At 37.8% G+C, this 16,296-nt stretch overlaps 1 protein-coding gene across 10 annotated transcripts in view; it reads right to left on the bottom strand.

Moving 5' to 3' along the window:
• Window positions 1-16,296, bottom strand: part of ANKRD31 (ankyrin repeat domain 31) — a 184,938-nt gene that overhangs the window by 94,613 nt on the left and 74,029 nt on the right. For all 10 annotated transcript variants that reach the window (XM_055367816.2, XM_055367815.2, XM_055367812.2 and 7 more), the window contains one exon: window positions 1,621-1,765. In XM_055367816.2, coding sequence (XP_055223791.2) covers window positions 1,621-1,765 — 145 coding nt within the window. The remainder of the gene's footprint in view (window positions 1-1,620; window positions 1,766-16,296) is intronic.

Genomic DNA, 16,296 nt, shown 5'->3' with positions numbered 1-16,296 from the left:
GATCTCTTGAATGGAAAGAATTTGTTTTTGTTTTTGTTTCAGAGGACTGACAATATTTATTCAACAAATATTTGCTGAATGCCTACTATGTACAAGACACTTTAATATTAATCAGCAGGCAAAACAAAGATCTTCTCCTTCATGGAGCTTAGATTCTGGAGGAAAAAGACATAAAATAAAAAATAAGCCAACTGTCTAATGCGTTAGGTAATAAGTGCTATGGGGAATGTCTAAGTAGAGCAGGGTTAGAGGGAATAGAGTGAGTATAATGATTCTAAAAATATATCCATAGATTTTTGTGAATCTATGGATATATTTTTAATGTATCCATGTATATTAAGAGGTGGAGCTTAATTCTGCTACCTTTGAGTATGGGCCAGACTCAGTGACTCACTTCTAACAAACAGAATATGGCAAAAGTGATGACATATCACTTTTAAGATTAGGTTATGAAAAGACTGGCTTTTGTCTAAGGTACATTCTCCTCCTCTTAGGTCACCTGCTCTGAGATAGCTGCCAGGTTGTCAGCAGCCTTATGGAGAAGCTAATGTGGCAAGTAGCTAAAGCCTTCAGCCAACAACCAGCAATGATCTGAGTTTTGCCAACAATCATTTGTGAATTTGAAAGTGGATCTTCCTGTCCTAGTTGCAACTTGAGATGACTACAACCTATGACTCTCATCTAGAACCACTCAGTTAAACTGCTCCCAGAATCCTGACCCTCTGAAGCTGTGTGAGATAAAACATGTTTGTTGTTTTAAGCTGCTAAGTATTAGGATTCGTTGTTACATACTGATAGATAACTAATATAGTGAGGGTAAGAAGCGGGCAGTTGCAGTATTAAGTAGGGTGGTCTAGGCCTCGTTGAGAAGGTGACATTTGAACTAAGACTTGGGGAGGCATATCTGAGGAAAAGCAAGGAGGCCAGCATGACTGAAGTTGAGTAATGGTGGTAGAAAGTACTGGTAAAAGGGGTTAACCAGTACGGTGGCCAGCTGATAACAGGAACTTCTAGGCTATTGTAAGGATACTGGCTTTTCTTCTAGATTAAAGGGAGAGCCACTGCAGAATCCTGAGCAGATGAATGTAGAGTTGTTACCAAAAAATCTAACAAATGTATTAGAGATTATAAAGAGTATGTCATGTATTTAAATTGTGTTTACATAATTTTTTATTGAAAACTATAGATCAAGTTCTTTTGTTGTTCAATTTAATAGAGCAGTGGATGAGAGGGAAAAAGTATAGCCATAAGAAAATATTCTTAGGGAATGAATATAAATAATCCTGGCCATTTTCACTGAAAAGGACATAACCAAAGGCGATCATATCATGTTATTTAGTCAAAGGATTTTGGGGAAAAGAAACAAATTTATAAAAGGTTTCTTAACTCTTTGCAATGTACAACCTGCAGAAAAGTATTACCTTTCTTTTTTCTTTTAGAGTCCTATGTGCATTTGCAAACAAGTCAGTGTGATTTATTAAAAGAATGAAGAAAAGACACTATTGGATGGATTTTCTCAACACTCATGAGAAAAATAAATTTAATTTCTTTAATTCTAAATTAAATTTCTGTAACTTCACTGATGTGACAAATAGCTATTACAGGGCAGTTTAATCTTACCTGATGTAAGGCATTTTTGATGTTTAGGGATATATCTCTCAAGGAGACGCTTCATACATAAATCCTTGGCCTCATCCAAAGCACATTTTCCATCATCATTTCTAAATAATGGATCAGCTCCATTCAGAAGAAGTAACTCTGCCACCTAGAAAAAGGTTGTTTATGTAAGGGAACCCAGATTGAGGGTGTATTACTGTGAATGTGTGCTAGCAGACTACTCTAAGTAACATCAAATATCTCTTTCAAAAACACAGTTTGGATTTATCTATAAATCCTTGTCCAATAAAAAAAGAATTAATGTAGTTGCTACTGAATTTTAATTTGTTGATACATGAGTTTCTTCTCATTAAAAAAGACTAAAGGAAGAATGAAAGGGAGAAAGAGAAAAAGAAAGAAGGAGGGAAGAAAAGAAAGGCAGAAGGAGGTAAGGGGGATGGAAGGTGGGAAAGCAGGCAGGCAGAAAGGCAGGAGGCAAGAAAGGCTGAGGTAGAAACATCAGTGGCTCAGCTGCTAGTGAAATGAAGTTAGCAAATACACCAAGAATTAGGACTGGGTTCTGTAGTAGTAAATATAATTTTAACAGGTTCCAGGAGATAATTATGTCTTCCATCTATACCTGTGCTGCCGTTGCTCCTCCTCAGACTGTCGGTGAAAAAGTGGTCAATCTATTACTACTGTTACTACTTCTCAAACAACCTCCTCTATACAGCTCTCCCTGAGCTCCCCCAATGCCTCACCATCCACTGCTGCCCAGAGAAAAACGACTTCTCCTTCTTTTCACACACATATTACTGCCCAATATACTCCATATTATACTTATTTCTTTCATATCAGTCTCTCCTAGTGTACTCTAACTTTCTTGAGGGTGGGACTATCTTTTTCTTAAATAATTTATTATTTTTCAACAGGAAATTAATGAATATGGTTCAAAATACAGAAGGCTCAGACAAAAATACAATGCAAAATAAGTTTCCCTCCTCTACCCCTGTACTATTATTTTTTCCTGAGTCAGCCGTGGTTAATTTATTTGGAATTTTTCCAGCAATAGTCTAGTCCAATAGGTATGTATGTATGTATGTATACATAATATGTATGTATATATATTTTCTTACACAAATGGTCATATATTATATACACTCTGTATTTTGCCTTCTTTCCCCCACCCTCCTAACAAGTCCTTGGAAACTGTTCCATATCAGTGTAGACTACACTTCCTCATTCTTTTCAGCAGCTAAGCAATAGTTTACTATGTGAACGTACTATAATTTATTTCACCAGTACCCTATTAATGAATGTTTAAGTTGCTTCAAAGCTTTTACTACAGATATATGTCTTCATATTCCCAGAGACTATCTTAGTATCTTACGTGAAGTAAATACTAAAAAGTATTGTTTAGTAAAAGAATGAATGTAGGGCAGGAAGGATATGGTGAGTAGGCTTTAAGTAACATTATACTAAAAGAAGCCTAAATTTCCATGTTAATGTATGGAATGAGAGGAAAGATATAAATTTCTATCCAGTGTATGTACCTAAAAATTAAAAGTGTATATATATTTCCTTTTATAAGAAAGCATCCTAGCCTACTAAAGTAGTTTGAATCTTTCTCTCTTACCTTTGATATTATCTAGTTTGTGCCACTCACAGACACAGCAGGTACACTTTCCTCATCTTCCTATAATAAAATGATTATCACAAATTTACATTATGTCAGCCTTTTTTTTTTTTTGAGACAGAGTCTTGCTCTGTTGCCCAGGCTGGAGTGCAGTGGCATGATCTTAGCTCACTGCAACCTCTGCCTCCCGGGTTCAATCAGTTCATGTGCCTCAGCCTCCCAGGTAGCTGGGAAAAGGTGTGCACCACCACGCCTGGCTAATTTTTATATTTTTAGTAGAGATGGGGTTTTGCCTTGTTGGCCAGGCTGGTCTTGAACTTCTAACCTCAAGAGATCCACTCACCTCGGCCTCCCAAAGTGTTGAGATTACAGGTGTGAGCCACTGTGCCTGGCCACTGTGCCAGGCTTTTAAAGTATATATCTCTCTTTTGAGATAATAACTAGGTGGTCTCAGGTATACCATATCTCTTTTGAAACTACTTTTTAATCACTTCGTACTCTGAGATGTGTGTGTATGTATGTGTGCATGTCCTTCTGGTGTATTAATGTTAATTCATGTTTAAAATCATAAAAGCAATATTTGCACATTGCAAAAAAAGTTAAAAATTACAGAAAGGTATTAAGTGGAAAGTCAAAGTTCCTCTGCACTTATCGTGGTAGGCTGAAAATGCCCCCTCATCCACCCTCACCAAAAGATATCCATGTCTTCATCTCTAGAACTTGTAAATGTCAACTTTATTTGGAAAAAAGACCTTTGCAAATATGATTAAGTTAAGGATTTTGAGATTAGGGGCTTATCTTCAATTATCTCAGTGAGCTTTAAATACCATCACAAGCATCCTTAAGAAAGAGGCTGAGCAGGATTTCACATGCACACACAGAGCAAAAGCTGATGTAAAGTCAAGGGAGAGGTTGAAGTGATGCAGTCAAAATCAAGGAAGGCTGGCAGCCACTGGAAGCTGAAAGAGGCAAGTAACAGATTATCCTCTACAGCCTCTGGAGGGAGTCAAGCCCCACTGATATCTTGATTTTAGCCCAGTGATTCTGATTTTGGACTTCTAGTCTCTAGAGCTGTGAGAGAATAAATTTCTGTTGCTTTAAGCCACCCAGTTTGTGCTGGGTTATAGCTGTCATAGGAAACCTATACAGATTTGGGTACCAGAAAGTGGGGTGCTATTGTAACAAATACCTAAAAATGTAGATGTGGCTTTGGAACTGGAAAGCCTGGATTGTCTTGAACAGACATCTGGTAGAAATGTGGATGTTAAAGATCCTACCAGGGAGGGCTCAGGAGGAGCATATTAGAGAGAACCTGTATCATCTTAGATAATGCATATATCATCATGAACAGAATGTTGGTGAAAAAATGAGCATTAAAGGTGTTATTGGCAAGGGCTCAGAAGGAAATATAGAACAAGTTTTTAGAAGCTGGAGGAAAGGCGTTCCTTGCTATACAGTACCAGAAAACCTAGATCTGTCCTGCAAGTTGTGTGAAAGCAGAACTTGTAAATGCTAAGCTTAGAGGTTTAGCTGAGGTGATTTCCAAGTCAAGCACTGAGAGTGCAACCTGGCTTCTTCTTGGGGATTATAGTAAAATGTGAGGAGAAAAAGATAAATTGAAGAAAGAACTGTTAGGCAAAAAGGAACCAGAACTTGATGATTTGGGAAATTCTGTCCATCGAGATTGGAAAAGATGGTAAAGGTTGGAGATTCCTGTAAGAAAAGTGTGCTTTGTAGAGAAGGCCAAGGGCATAGCTGGAAAACCTTTGTTAATGCTGAAGAGAGTAGGAATGTGACTCATGGACCCATTCAACCATCTTAGCAGAAGCCAGAAATATAGGTGGGCCTGTGGAAATATCTGTGAAAGATCCTGCTGTCTAGTGGTATGAATCCCTGATCTATGAAAGACCCTGTTGTCTAACAGCATGAATCCCTGTGACACACATGGTAAACTCACAAGGTTTTTTGAAAATGCTCTGTCTGCAGAAACACTGCATCTTAGACTGAAAGAGACAGAATGAAATGAAGAACTGCCAAGATTTTAGAGACAGTAAATAGGTTAATGAAACTACTCACCTGCAAATGTATGCTACCCTTCAAAAGAAAAGAAAACACCAAGAACAGAGAGTTAGCAATGAGTGAAGAGTAACAGATGGCTGTGATATAATAGAGGCAGACTAGTCAGAAGCTTAGGAGATTAGTGAATAGATAGTCAAAGAGAGCCTGGCTAAAACTATAGTCCATCTTGGTGGCCCAGAAGAATGTTGTGTATATCCAAGGCAATGTCCTTCGAGGAGATGCTAGAGAAGAAACTTCTGAGTTACTGGTCCCTGGCTAAATGTAGGCCAAACTCAAAACTCCGTGAAGAATGAACATAGTCTATAAGCCACACCAGATCCAACAGTAAAATGTAAAAATCTTTCTGATTCAGGAAGGTTAAACACAACCTCTAACCAATCAGTAATTGACCACTAAATGGTCTTGAACCAAGGGTATTCTGTTGGAAACCAGGATAAAGATAAAAACAAGAAAAAAATTTTGCAAACAGGGTCACAAGACTGCACACTGTGAGGGAAATAGACTTCACAACTTATCAAACAAAGAAGCAACCCAAGTTGGGCATGTGGGTTGGGGGACTCAGGATCCAGAGTTGCTATAATACATTATCTTAAATGTCCAGTTTTGGCCGGATGTAGTGGCTCATGCCTGTCCCAGTGCTTTGGGAGGCCAAGGCAGGAAGATGACTTGAGGCCAGCAGTTCTAAACCAGCCTAGGTAACACAAGCAAGATTCCATCTCTACAAAAAATATAAGTAAAAATAATTTTTTAAAAAGCTGGGTGTGGTGGTGCATACCTATTGTCCCAACCACTCAGGAAGCTAAGGCAGGAGGATCACCTGTTCCCAAAAATTCGAGGCTGCGGTGAGCTAGGATCACATCACTGCACTCCAGCCTGGGCAACAGAGTGAGATTCTGTCTCAAAAGAGAGAGAGATAGTGAGAAGGAGAGAAAGACAGACATGAAAAGAAACACTAAAGTATGACCCATACACAGGATAAAAAGCAGCCACAGGAACTGCTTTGAGAGGGCCTATACGTGGAAAAAAACACTCTAAAACAGCTATTATAAATATGTTCAAAGAGCTGATGAAAGCCATGTTTAAAGAATTAAGAAAAAAATATGGTGATAATTTATAAAATAGAGAATATTAATAAACAGAAAGTTTTAAAAAAATCAAATGGAAATTCTGGAATTCAAAAGTATAATAACTGAAAAGAAAAATTCACCAGAGGCCTCAACAGGAAGTTTAAGCTGACAGAAAAAAAGAATCACTGAATTTGGAGAGACAGATTAATAAAGATTACACAATCAGAAGAATAGATTTTTAAAAGAATGAAGAAAAATGAATAGAACATCAGAGAAATATGGGGCACCATTAAGCACAACAACATACACATTACAGGAGTTCCAGAAAGACAGGAGAGAGAAAAAGCAGCAGAAAAAAATATTCAAAGAATTAATAGCTGAAAACTTGCCAAATTTGATGCAAAGCATTAATGCACACATCTAAGAAGCACAACATACTCCAAAAAAGATAAACAAAAGGGATATATATCTAGACATAATCAAAGTCAAAATGTTAAAAGTCAAAGATAAAATCATGAAAGCAGCAAAGGAAAAAGAACTTATTTAGATAAGAACCCCAATAAAATTAGCATCTCACTTATTAGAAACAATGAGGTCCAGAGACAATGGGATGAGACAGTCAAAATGCTGAAAGGAAAAAAACTGCCAAGCAAGAATCTTATATCTAGCAAAACTATAAATGAAAGCAAAATAAAGACATTCACAGATAAAAAAAAAAGCTGATAGAATTTATTGGTAGAAGACCTGCTTTAAAGGAAATACTAAAGGTAACTGGGCTGAAAGCAAGCGACAATAACTCAAATCCACATGAAAAAGCATATGAATAATGGTAATTATACAGATAATTATGGGAGATAATATGACTGTATATTTATTTTCCTTTATTCCCTTAACTGATTTAAAAAGCAGTGGCATAAAACAATATGATATTGTATTATAAGGCCTATAACATTTATAAATGTAATATACTTGACAATAATACCACAAAAGAGGCAGATCAGAATAAAGCTGAATTGGAGTAAAACAATGATACCAGTTGGTAACTTGAATCTACAGGAAAACATGCACAGAACCAGAAATGTAAAATAGGAAGCTTAATAAAATAAACTCTATAAATAAATACTTGCTCTTCTTATCTCAGCTTCTTTAAGAGACATAAGACCATATAAAGTAATATTTGTAACAATATATTGTATTTATAAAATATACAAACATAATACGTATAACAGTAATAGAACAAAAATAGGGAAAAATAATTTTGTTATACGGAAACAATGTTTCTATATCTCACTGGAAAAAGGTTAGCATAAGTATGAAGTCAGTTCTGATAACTTAAGAAGCCCTAGAGCAACCACTAAGAGCATAACTCAAAAATATACTAAAAGAAATTAAAGGAATTAAATTGTTACACCAGAAAATATTCACTTAATGTAAAAAAAAAGCAGTATAGGTGGGAAAAACACAAAAAGATGAGATAGACTGAAAACAAAAAGGGAAATGGCAGGTTTAAATCCAACCATATCAATAAAAACATTAAATATGAATGGATTAAACAACCTAATCAAAAGGCAGAGATGGTAAGATGTGATTCTTTTTAAAAATATACTATCTGAGACATACATTAGATTCAAAGATAACAAACAAGATGAAAGTCAAAGAATGGAAAAAGACATACCATGCAAATGGCAAAAGAGAACTGGAGTGGTGGTCTGGTTTGGCTCTGTGTCCCCACTCAAATCTCATCTTGAATTGTAATACCATAATCCCCACATGTTGCGGGAGGGATGCAGTGGGAGATAATTGAATCATGGGGGCGGTTTCTCTACGAACAGTGTTCTCATGGTAATGAATAAGTCTCATGAGATCTGATGGTTTAATAAGGGGAAATCTATTTCTCTTGGTTCTCATTCTCTCTCTTGCTGCTGCCATGTAAGAAGTGCCTTTCCCCTTATGCCATGATTGTGAAGCCTCCCTAGCCACATGGAACTATAAGTCCATTAAACCTCTTTCTTCTGTAAATTGCCCAGTCTCAGGTATGTCTTTATCAGCAGTGTAAAAAACAAACTAAAACAGTAAATTGGCACCAGTAGAGCGGGGTGCTGCTGAAAAGATACCTGAAAATGTGGAAGCAACTTTGGAACTGGCTAACAGGCAGAGGGTGGTACAGTTTTGAGGGCTCAGAAGAAGACAGGAAAAGGTGGGAAAGTTTGGAACTCCCTACAGACTTGTTGAATGGCTTTGACCAAAATGCTGATAATGATGTGGACAATGAAATCCAGGCTGAAGTGGTCTCAGATGGAGATGAGGACCTTGTTGGTAACTGGAGCAAAGGTGACTCTTGTTATGTTTTAGCAAAGAGACTGGCAGCATTTTGCCCCTGCCCTGGAGATTTGTGGAACTTTGAACTTGAGAGAGATTATTTAGGGTGTCTGGTGGAAGAAATTTCTAAGCAGCAAAGTATTCAAGAGGTGACTTGGGTGCTGTTAAAGGCATTCAGTTTTATACGGGAAGCAGAGCATAAAAGTTTGGAAAATTTGCAGCCGGACAATGTAATAGAAAAGAAAATCCCATTTTCTGAGGAGAAATTCAAGTCAGCTGCAGAAACTTGCATAAGTAATAAACAGCTGAATGTTAATCCCCAAGACAATAGGGAATATGTCCCCAGGGCATGACAGAGATCTTCACAGCAGCCCCTCCCATCACAGGCCCAGAGGTCTAGGAGGAAAAAATGGTTTCATGGGCCAGGGCCAGGGCCAGGGTCAGGGTCCCGATGCTGTGTACAACCTAGGGACTTGGTGCCCTGTGTCCCAGCTGCTTCAGCCATGGCTGAAAGGGACCTATGTAGAGCTTGGGCTGTGGCTTCAGAGGGTTCAAGCCTCTAACCTTGGCAGCTTCTACGTGGTGTTGAGCCTGCAAGTACACAGAAGTCAAGAATTGGGGTTTGGGAACCTCCGCCTAGATTTCAGAAGACGTATGGAAATGCCTGGATGCTCAGGCAAAAGTTTGCTGCAAGGGCAGGGCCCTCATGGAGAACCTCTGCTAGGGCAGTGCTGAAGGGAAATGTGGGCTTGGAGCCCCCACAGAGAGTCCCTACTGGGGCACTACCTAGTGGAGCTGTGAGAAGAGGGCCACTGTCCTCCAGACCCCAGAATGGTAGATCCATTGACAGTTTGTACCATGTGCCTAGAAAAGCCAGAGATACTCAACACCAGCCCATGAAGGCAGCCAGGATAGAGACTGTACTCTGCAAAGCCACAAAGGCGGAGCTGCCCACGACCATGGAAACCCACCTCTTGTATCAGCATGACCTGGATATGAGACATGGAGTCAAAGGAGATCATTTTGGAGCCTTAAGATTTGACTGCCCCGCTGGATTTCGGACTTGCATAGGGCCTGTAGCCCCTTCATTTTGGCCAATTTCTCTCATTTGGAATGGTTGTATTTACCCAATGCCTGTACCCCCATTGTATCTACAAGGTAACTAACTTGCTTTTGATTTTACAGGCTCATAGGTGGAAGGGACTTGCCTTGTCTCAGATGAGACTTCGGACTGTGGACTTCTGAGTTAATGCTGAAATGGGTTAAGACTTTGGTGGACTATTGGGAAGGCATCATTGGTCTTGAAACGTGAGGACATGAGATTTAGGAGGGGTCGGGGTGGAATTACATGGTTTGGCTCCATGTCCCCAGCCAAATCTCTTCTTGAATTGTACTCCCATAATTCCCATGTGTTGTGGGAGGGACCTGGTGGGAGATAATTGAATCATGGGGGCAGTTTCTCCCATACTGTTCTCATGTTATGTTTTAATGAAAAATCTACTTAGATACCACAGCCCAGGTGCTAGGTATGCTCATTGCTACTGGATGTTATTGCTTTTAGGTATTTTCAGTGAAATATATCCTTTTAGAAAGGAAAAAAAAATCTTGAGTTCATACTGATATTTTCATTTCTGACTTCATTGTATAGATTTATGCTTAACTTTGGTTCTCTACCTACCTGTATGTCTTTTTTTTAAGCTAAGCATTTGTTTCTTGATACAGTAACTGAATTACCTATTTCTTTATCATCTAATATACTTACAATATTACTGTTAACAATGCCAGTATTACTATTAACAATGAAACTACTAACGATGTTTATTTTGGTAGTTCTTTTTGTTAGAGTATATTCCATTAGGGATGAAGAGAAAGAATACTGTCTTTTGAAGTACAAGTTAAATATTCTTTATTTGAAATGCTTGTGACCAGCAGTATTTAGAATTTTGGATTTTGGAATATTTGCACTACGCTATGGGTATGATGCAGGCCTTTTTGACACTTTCAATAATATATTTATACCACAGAGAAGAAAATAAGCAAAAAACCCACAGTGAGTAATACACATAGGTCTTGGCCCCATGTGGGGCAACGTGGGGAACCTGGTGTTGGTGTGTCTGGTCTGAACGTGCGCTATTTTATTACCCTTTGTGGATGTGCTTGCATGAGGGAATCTGGGCATGTCCAGAAAAGCTGAATTGCAGCTGAAGGGAGCTAAGAGGGTCTTTTTCTCTTAGGGTGACTGAATAAATGGTATGTTGTGTGCCAGTGTGTTGACTGCAATCATCACATGAAATCAGGTGTGAAATTTTTCACTCATGGCATCATGTCAACACTCAAAAAGTTTTGGATTTCTGATTTTTCGGTTAGGGATGCTCAACCTGGACTTGAAAGAATTTTATTCTCTATCCTACTAACTTCTTATGTAAGAAAGTCAGCTGATTCTAGAGGGAGGAAAGTACTTGAATCAATAGTATGATCAAAGGTGAAAAGCCATGGGCAAGCTTTAAGTAGAAGTGTATTTCCTTAAGGGGCCTACTGTTTAAGCTAAATAAGTGATGATTGTGATGATAGCCACTTACTGAAATTTCTCTTCTTGTTCCGGTTAAGAACCCCTGGTGGCTTTAAAATATGTCTGTAAATTTAACATTCCTGCCTCCAAAGGTAGAGCCTGATTTCCCTCCTCAAGAGTGCAGGCTGGAATTTTAGTGGCTTGCTTTTAACAAATAGTATATGGCAGAAATGACAGTATGTGACTTCTAAGGCTAGGTTAAAAAGTACTGTGGCTTCCTCCTTGTTCTCAATCTTGATTCATTAACCCTGGGGGACGCCAGTTGTCATACTGTGAGGACATTCAAGCAGCTCTATGGAGGGGTCCATGTGGCAATGAACATGGCTCCTGCCTGTAGCTATGTCAGTGAGCCACCTTAGAAACAGATCTTCCAGCCCCAAACTTTTAGTTGATTGTGTTCCCAGTCAACATCTTGACTACAACCTCATGAGAGACCCTTAGACAGAACCAACTCACCTATGCCACTCTGAAATTCCTGACTCACAGATACCGCAACATGATAAATGTTTATTATTATTTTAAGTTTTGTGGTAATTTGTTAGGTAGCAACAGATAATTAATACAGAACCTGAATGTAGGTTTAAAGTAGGTGGACACTCACTGAAAGTCATTTATTACTCTTTGGTGAGGAGAGAGCTTTTTAAAGGTAGAGAGTACATAAGCAGGCGTCAGAATTCCAAGTATTGGGCTACAGAGGAATTGGTAAGTGTAGATAGTTGGCGAAAGGACTGCCAAAGTATTAGTTACTGCCAAAGTAATGTATTCACTCCCTTGGGATCACCAACTGGATTTCCAGAAGAGTGAGGCTCTAGCTTCTGCCTTTTCCCTTCCTCTGTACCTTTTTCTCATGCTCCTTGATCCTGAATTTGACACAAAACCTCCAGAGATAAACACCACAGCTCTTATAGCAACCTCCTTATAAAACTATTTTTCCTGAAAGAAACCAATGCATTCTGTATTTTCTTTGCTGAACAAAATGTAAATATCCAGGCATAAATTCTTTATGTTTTGCTTGTATATGGCTTGTATATGAATTATAGATTTAATCGTATCTACCATTGCTTTCAATTTCCCTAGCTGGCCTTAAATTCCCAATGTAAAGTAGTTTGAAAGGTAGAATTTTTAGGTTGCTGTGTCTTAATAATTTTTAAGGGATTTGACTTGTATTCTCCCTGTGATATGTATGGCATTTTTCTCTCCAAGACATTTTATAGCTTTTACAATTAGATTGTGTCCTTTGTTGTGATTCAGTGTCTTATGCTTTCAGAGTTGTAATTTTTTGTACCCACTTCCATGGTATGGACCATGTGATCATAAAGGTTTAAAGTCCAAATATTCCAAAATCCAAAAAAAATTCAAAATCCTAAACACTGCTTGTCCCAAGCATTGCAAATAAAGAATATTCAACTTGTACTTCAAAAGACAGTATTCTGACTCTTCATCCCTAATAGCATATACTTTAAGAAAAAGAACTACCAAAATAAACATCATTAGTAGTTTCACTGTTAATAGTAATACTGGCACTGTTAATAGTAATATTGTAAGTATATTAGATGATAAAGAAATAATTCAATTACTGTATTAAGAAACAAATGTTTAGCTTAAAAAAAGACATACGAGTAGGTAGAGAATGAAAGTTAAGCATAAATCTATGCTATGAAGTCTGAAATGAAAATATCAGCATAAACTCATGATTTTTTTTCCTTCTAAAAGGATATAGTTCACTGAAAATGCCTAAAAGCAATAACATCCAACAGCAATGAGCATACCTTGCACCCAGACTGTGGTCTCTAAGTAGATTTTCCATTAAAACATAACAATTTACAGAAAATATGTGAAGAAATAAGCTAAACAATATCACAAAGATAAAATGAGCCAAAACCAGAATTTGGGAAATTCTATAGGACAAATAAGCCACTTTTTTCAACAAATAGGAGACATAAAAACCCTAAAATATAGAAAGGACTGTTGTAGATTAAAACATATTTAAGATACATTACAAATACATATGATGTATGAAGCTTGATGTATTCTAATTCAAATTAAAACTTTCTACAAAAAAACATATTTTAGATAACCTCAGAAATTTGAATATAGACTGGATGTTAAATGGTATAAAGAAACGACTTTTATTAGGTGAAATGATATCACGAGTATGAAAAACTTTTTCTTATCTGTTAGAGGTTTGGGCTCAAGTATTTATGGGTAAAATAGTATTATGTCTGGGATTTCTTTAAAATACTCCAGTAACAAAATCAGTTCATGTTCTAGCCAAACAGTCCAGAGTTCTACCACATAATATAACGTACGATCAATTTTCACAATTTCACACACTGCAAGGCCAGGTGTGGCAGCTCCTGCCTGTAATCCCAGCACTTTGGGAGGCCGAGGCGGGCGGATCATTTGAGGCCAGGAGCTCGAGACCAGCTTGGTCAAACTGGTGAAACCCCATCTCTACTAAAAATACAAAAACTTAGCTGGGCATGGTGATACATGCCTGCAATCCCAGCTACTCAAGAGGCTGAGGCACAAGAAGCGCTTGAGCCCAGGAGGCAGAGGTGGCAGTGAACCGAGATCACGCCACTACACTCCAGCCTGGGTGATAGGGGGAAACTCTTGTCTAAAACAAAAACAAAAACAAAAACAAAAACAAAAAAGAGTTCACTGTAGACACACATAAAATGAATAATCACCATGTCTGAGGCCTATTTTTTCAATATATGTGAATCCCCAAATCAGTGCCAAGAAACGCCTTCATTTCAACATCCCATACACTCACAGATTACAGGATACTTCAAATAAAAACTTTGTTAAAGTTTTGATAGCTTATTTCAATGCCATTACCTTTACCTACTAACAAAGTAAACCTAATAAAAGAGAAATAAAGGTTAGTCTGGCATGACTTGTTCTTAGTGATGCCTATAATTCCCAAAGAGCACTACATTCTTGCCTATGTCTTCCAACCATATATTTAATAACTTTTTGCACATTTTCTAAGGAACAACATTGAGCTGATCATTTGTAATTCTCAAATTCCAACTTTTCCACTCTTTAAAAAATGTATTTATTGACAGTTTTATTAAGATGTAATTCACATGCCACACAGTCTACCTATTTAAAGAATATAATTCATTGTTTTTTAGTATATTAAGAGGGTTGTATAACCCTCACCACAATCTAATTTTGGAACATTTTCATTCCCCCTAAAAGAAACCCTTTAACCATTAGTTGTCACTCACCATTCCCCACCCTCTAGACCCCCCATCTCTAATCTGTCTCTATAGATTTGACTATTACGGATATTTCAAATTAATGGAATGGTAAGATGTGGATTTTTTTTTACTGCTTTTTCACTTTTAGAAAATAGGATATTATCTTTTAGTATCTCTCCCATAAAACAATTAAGACCTGTAAGATAATATATTCTAGTTCCTTTAACACTCCAGAATGCTTAAAGAAGCTCACACTCCCCAGGTAGTAGGACCAGCATTGGGTTCCCAAGGCTTCCCTGTTTGACATCTTTACTCCTGTGACACCAAAGGCATTTCAGCAATCCAATACCCAGGGCCTAGGCCATTTCTCTGATCATCTTTGCCTCACATCACACCAACTACTGGTTTCAGCTTTTAATTTTCATGACTGTTCTCTAGACTTCCACTCCTGTCTTGTCATTCTCTTCTCTCACCACTAGTCAGGATATGCCATGGTGCCAAGAGCATATGAACCACAGGCAGATTGGAGGATGGCAAGAGGGAATGCAGTAAGTGGGGAAACTGGATTCTGGGAATAGAGGCCTGTGTCTTTGGTTCCTTTAACATCACTGAAGGAACCAGAGATTATTTCATATATGCAAAGGCCAAATAGGAGACAGCCAATGCTAGACTGTGAGGCAGAAATGGATTGGAGCCAAGTTCAAAGTGGGGCAAAGGAACAAATAGGAAAGAAAAGAAGAAAAATTAAAATGCTCAGGGCTCACTTTACTCAAAGGAAGAAAAGACTCTTGATCAGTATAGGTCAGCTCTGGGAAGTGAGGGAGCAAATGGGCTATGGTGTTAGACAGAAGAAGTGCTTTGGCATGAAGTTTCTCTGCTTCTGACGGAGAAAGGATTCACACTGTCACATGTCCAAGCCTGCATTCTTCTGGCCATTAAACTGGATCCTGGGAAGAATTCTCTCCTCCTAGTCCTCTAAACTATATGCAAAAATGACCACCCATCACCAAGATACACATTATCAAACAAGCAAACAAACAATGAAAAACAAACAACAAAAAAAACTGCCTAAACCCTTCTGAAGTACTGTTTCATACTATGAAGGAATATGCCCTGTCTATTTCCATGGCTCCCAGCAGCCTTCTCCACCTCTGCCTGTGTTAGGCATTCCTTCTGGAAATAGGCAGAACAAATCTTCTTAATCCCAGATAGTTAATACCCTTTCCCATCCTAGAAGTTGTTAAACCCAGAGGCAACTTTCAATAACTGAAATGAATAACAAGATATCTTCAGCAAGTGCCTCAGCCTTGCAATGTTGTCCCGGGGCCAGAAAAAATATGTAGTAAGCTAAAATAAATATGGTTTCTGAGATAAACCATGTATACTAGAATTCACAATCTTAATGTTACCATTTATTGCAGTTACTATTAACCAACTGGTATGCAATTATAGTAGTCTGATATTTTAACCTGCTGATATATCCTGGCTGATCATTAAGCTGAACTGATCAGAAACATTATCCTGCCTTAGGCCAATTATGAAAGTGACACCAGACTCCATAAAGCTGTAAACCTCCTATCAGGACTGGACATAACTGCGTAACACTCTATAAGAAGGAAACATTCTTCTAAACCCTATAAAGCACCATATTAAAGGAGTTTTAAAGGAAAACAAGTTGAAAAAAATACTGTGTAACCAAAAAGCTCTGTATGGTTATTAAAAGTAACATGTAAAATGACACCTATCATATTACACACAACAAACCCATCACACAGTAAAATTTCATTATAAATTCTAAGTATTCATTAGCAGAATGAA

This window comes from Gorilla gorilla, chromosome 19 (assembly GCF_029281585.2).
Source record: "Gorilla gorilla gorilla isolate KB3781 chromosome 19, NHGRI_mGorGor1-v2.1_pri, whole genome shotgun sequence".
Lineage (NCBI taxonomy): Eukaryota > Metazoa > Chordata > Mammalia > Primates > Hominidae > Gorilla > Gorilla gorilla.
The sequence above is the reverse complement of the archived record's forward strand: the minus strand, read 5'-3'. Positions and strand labels throughout refer to the sequence as shown.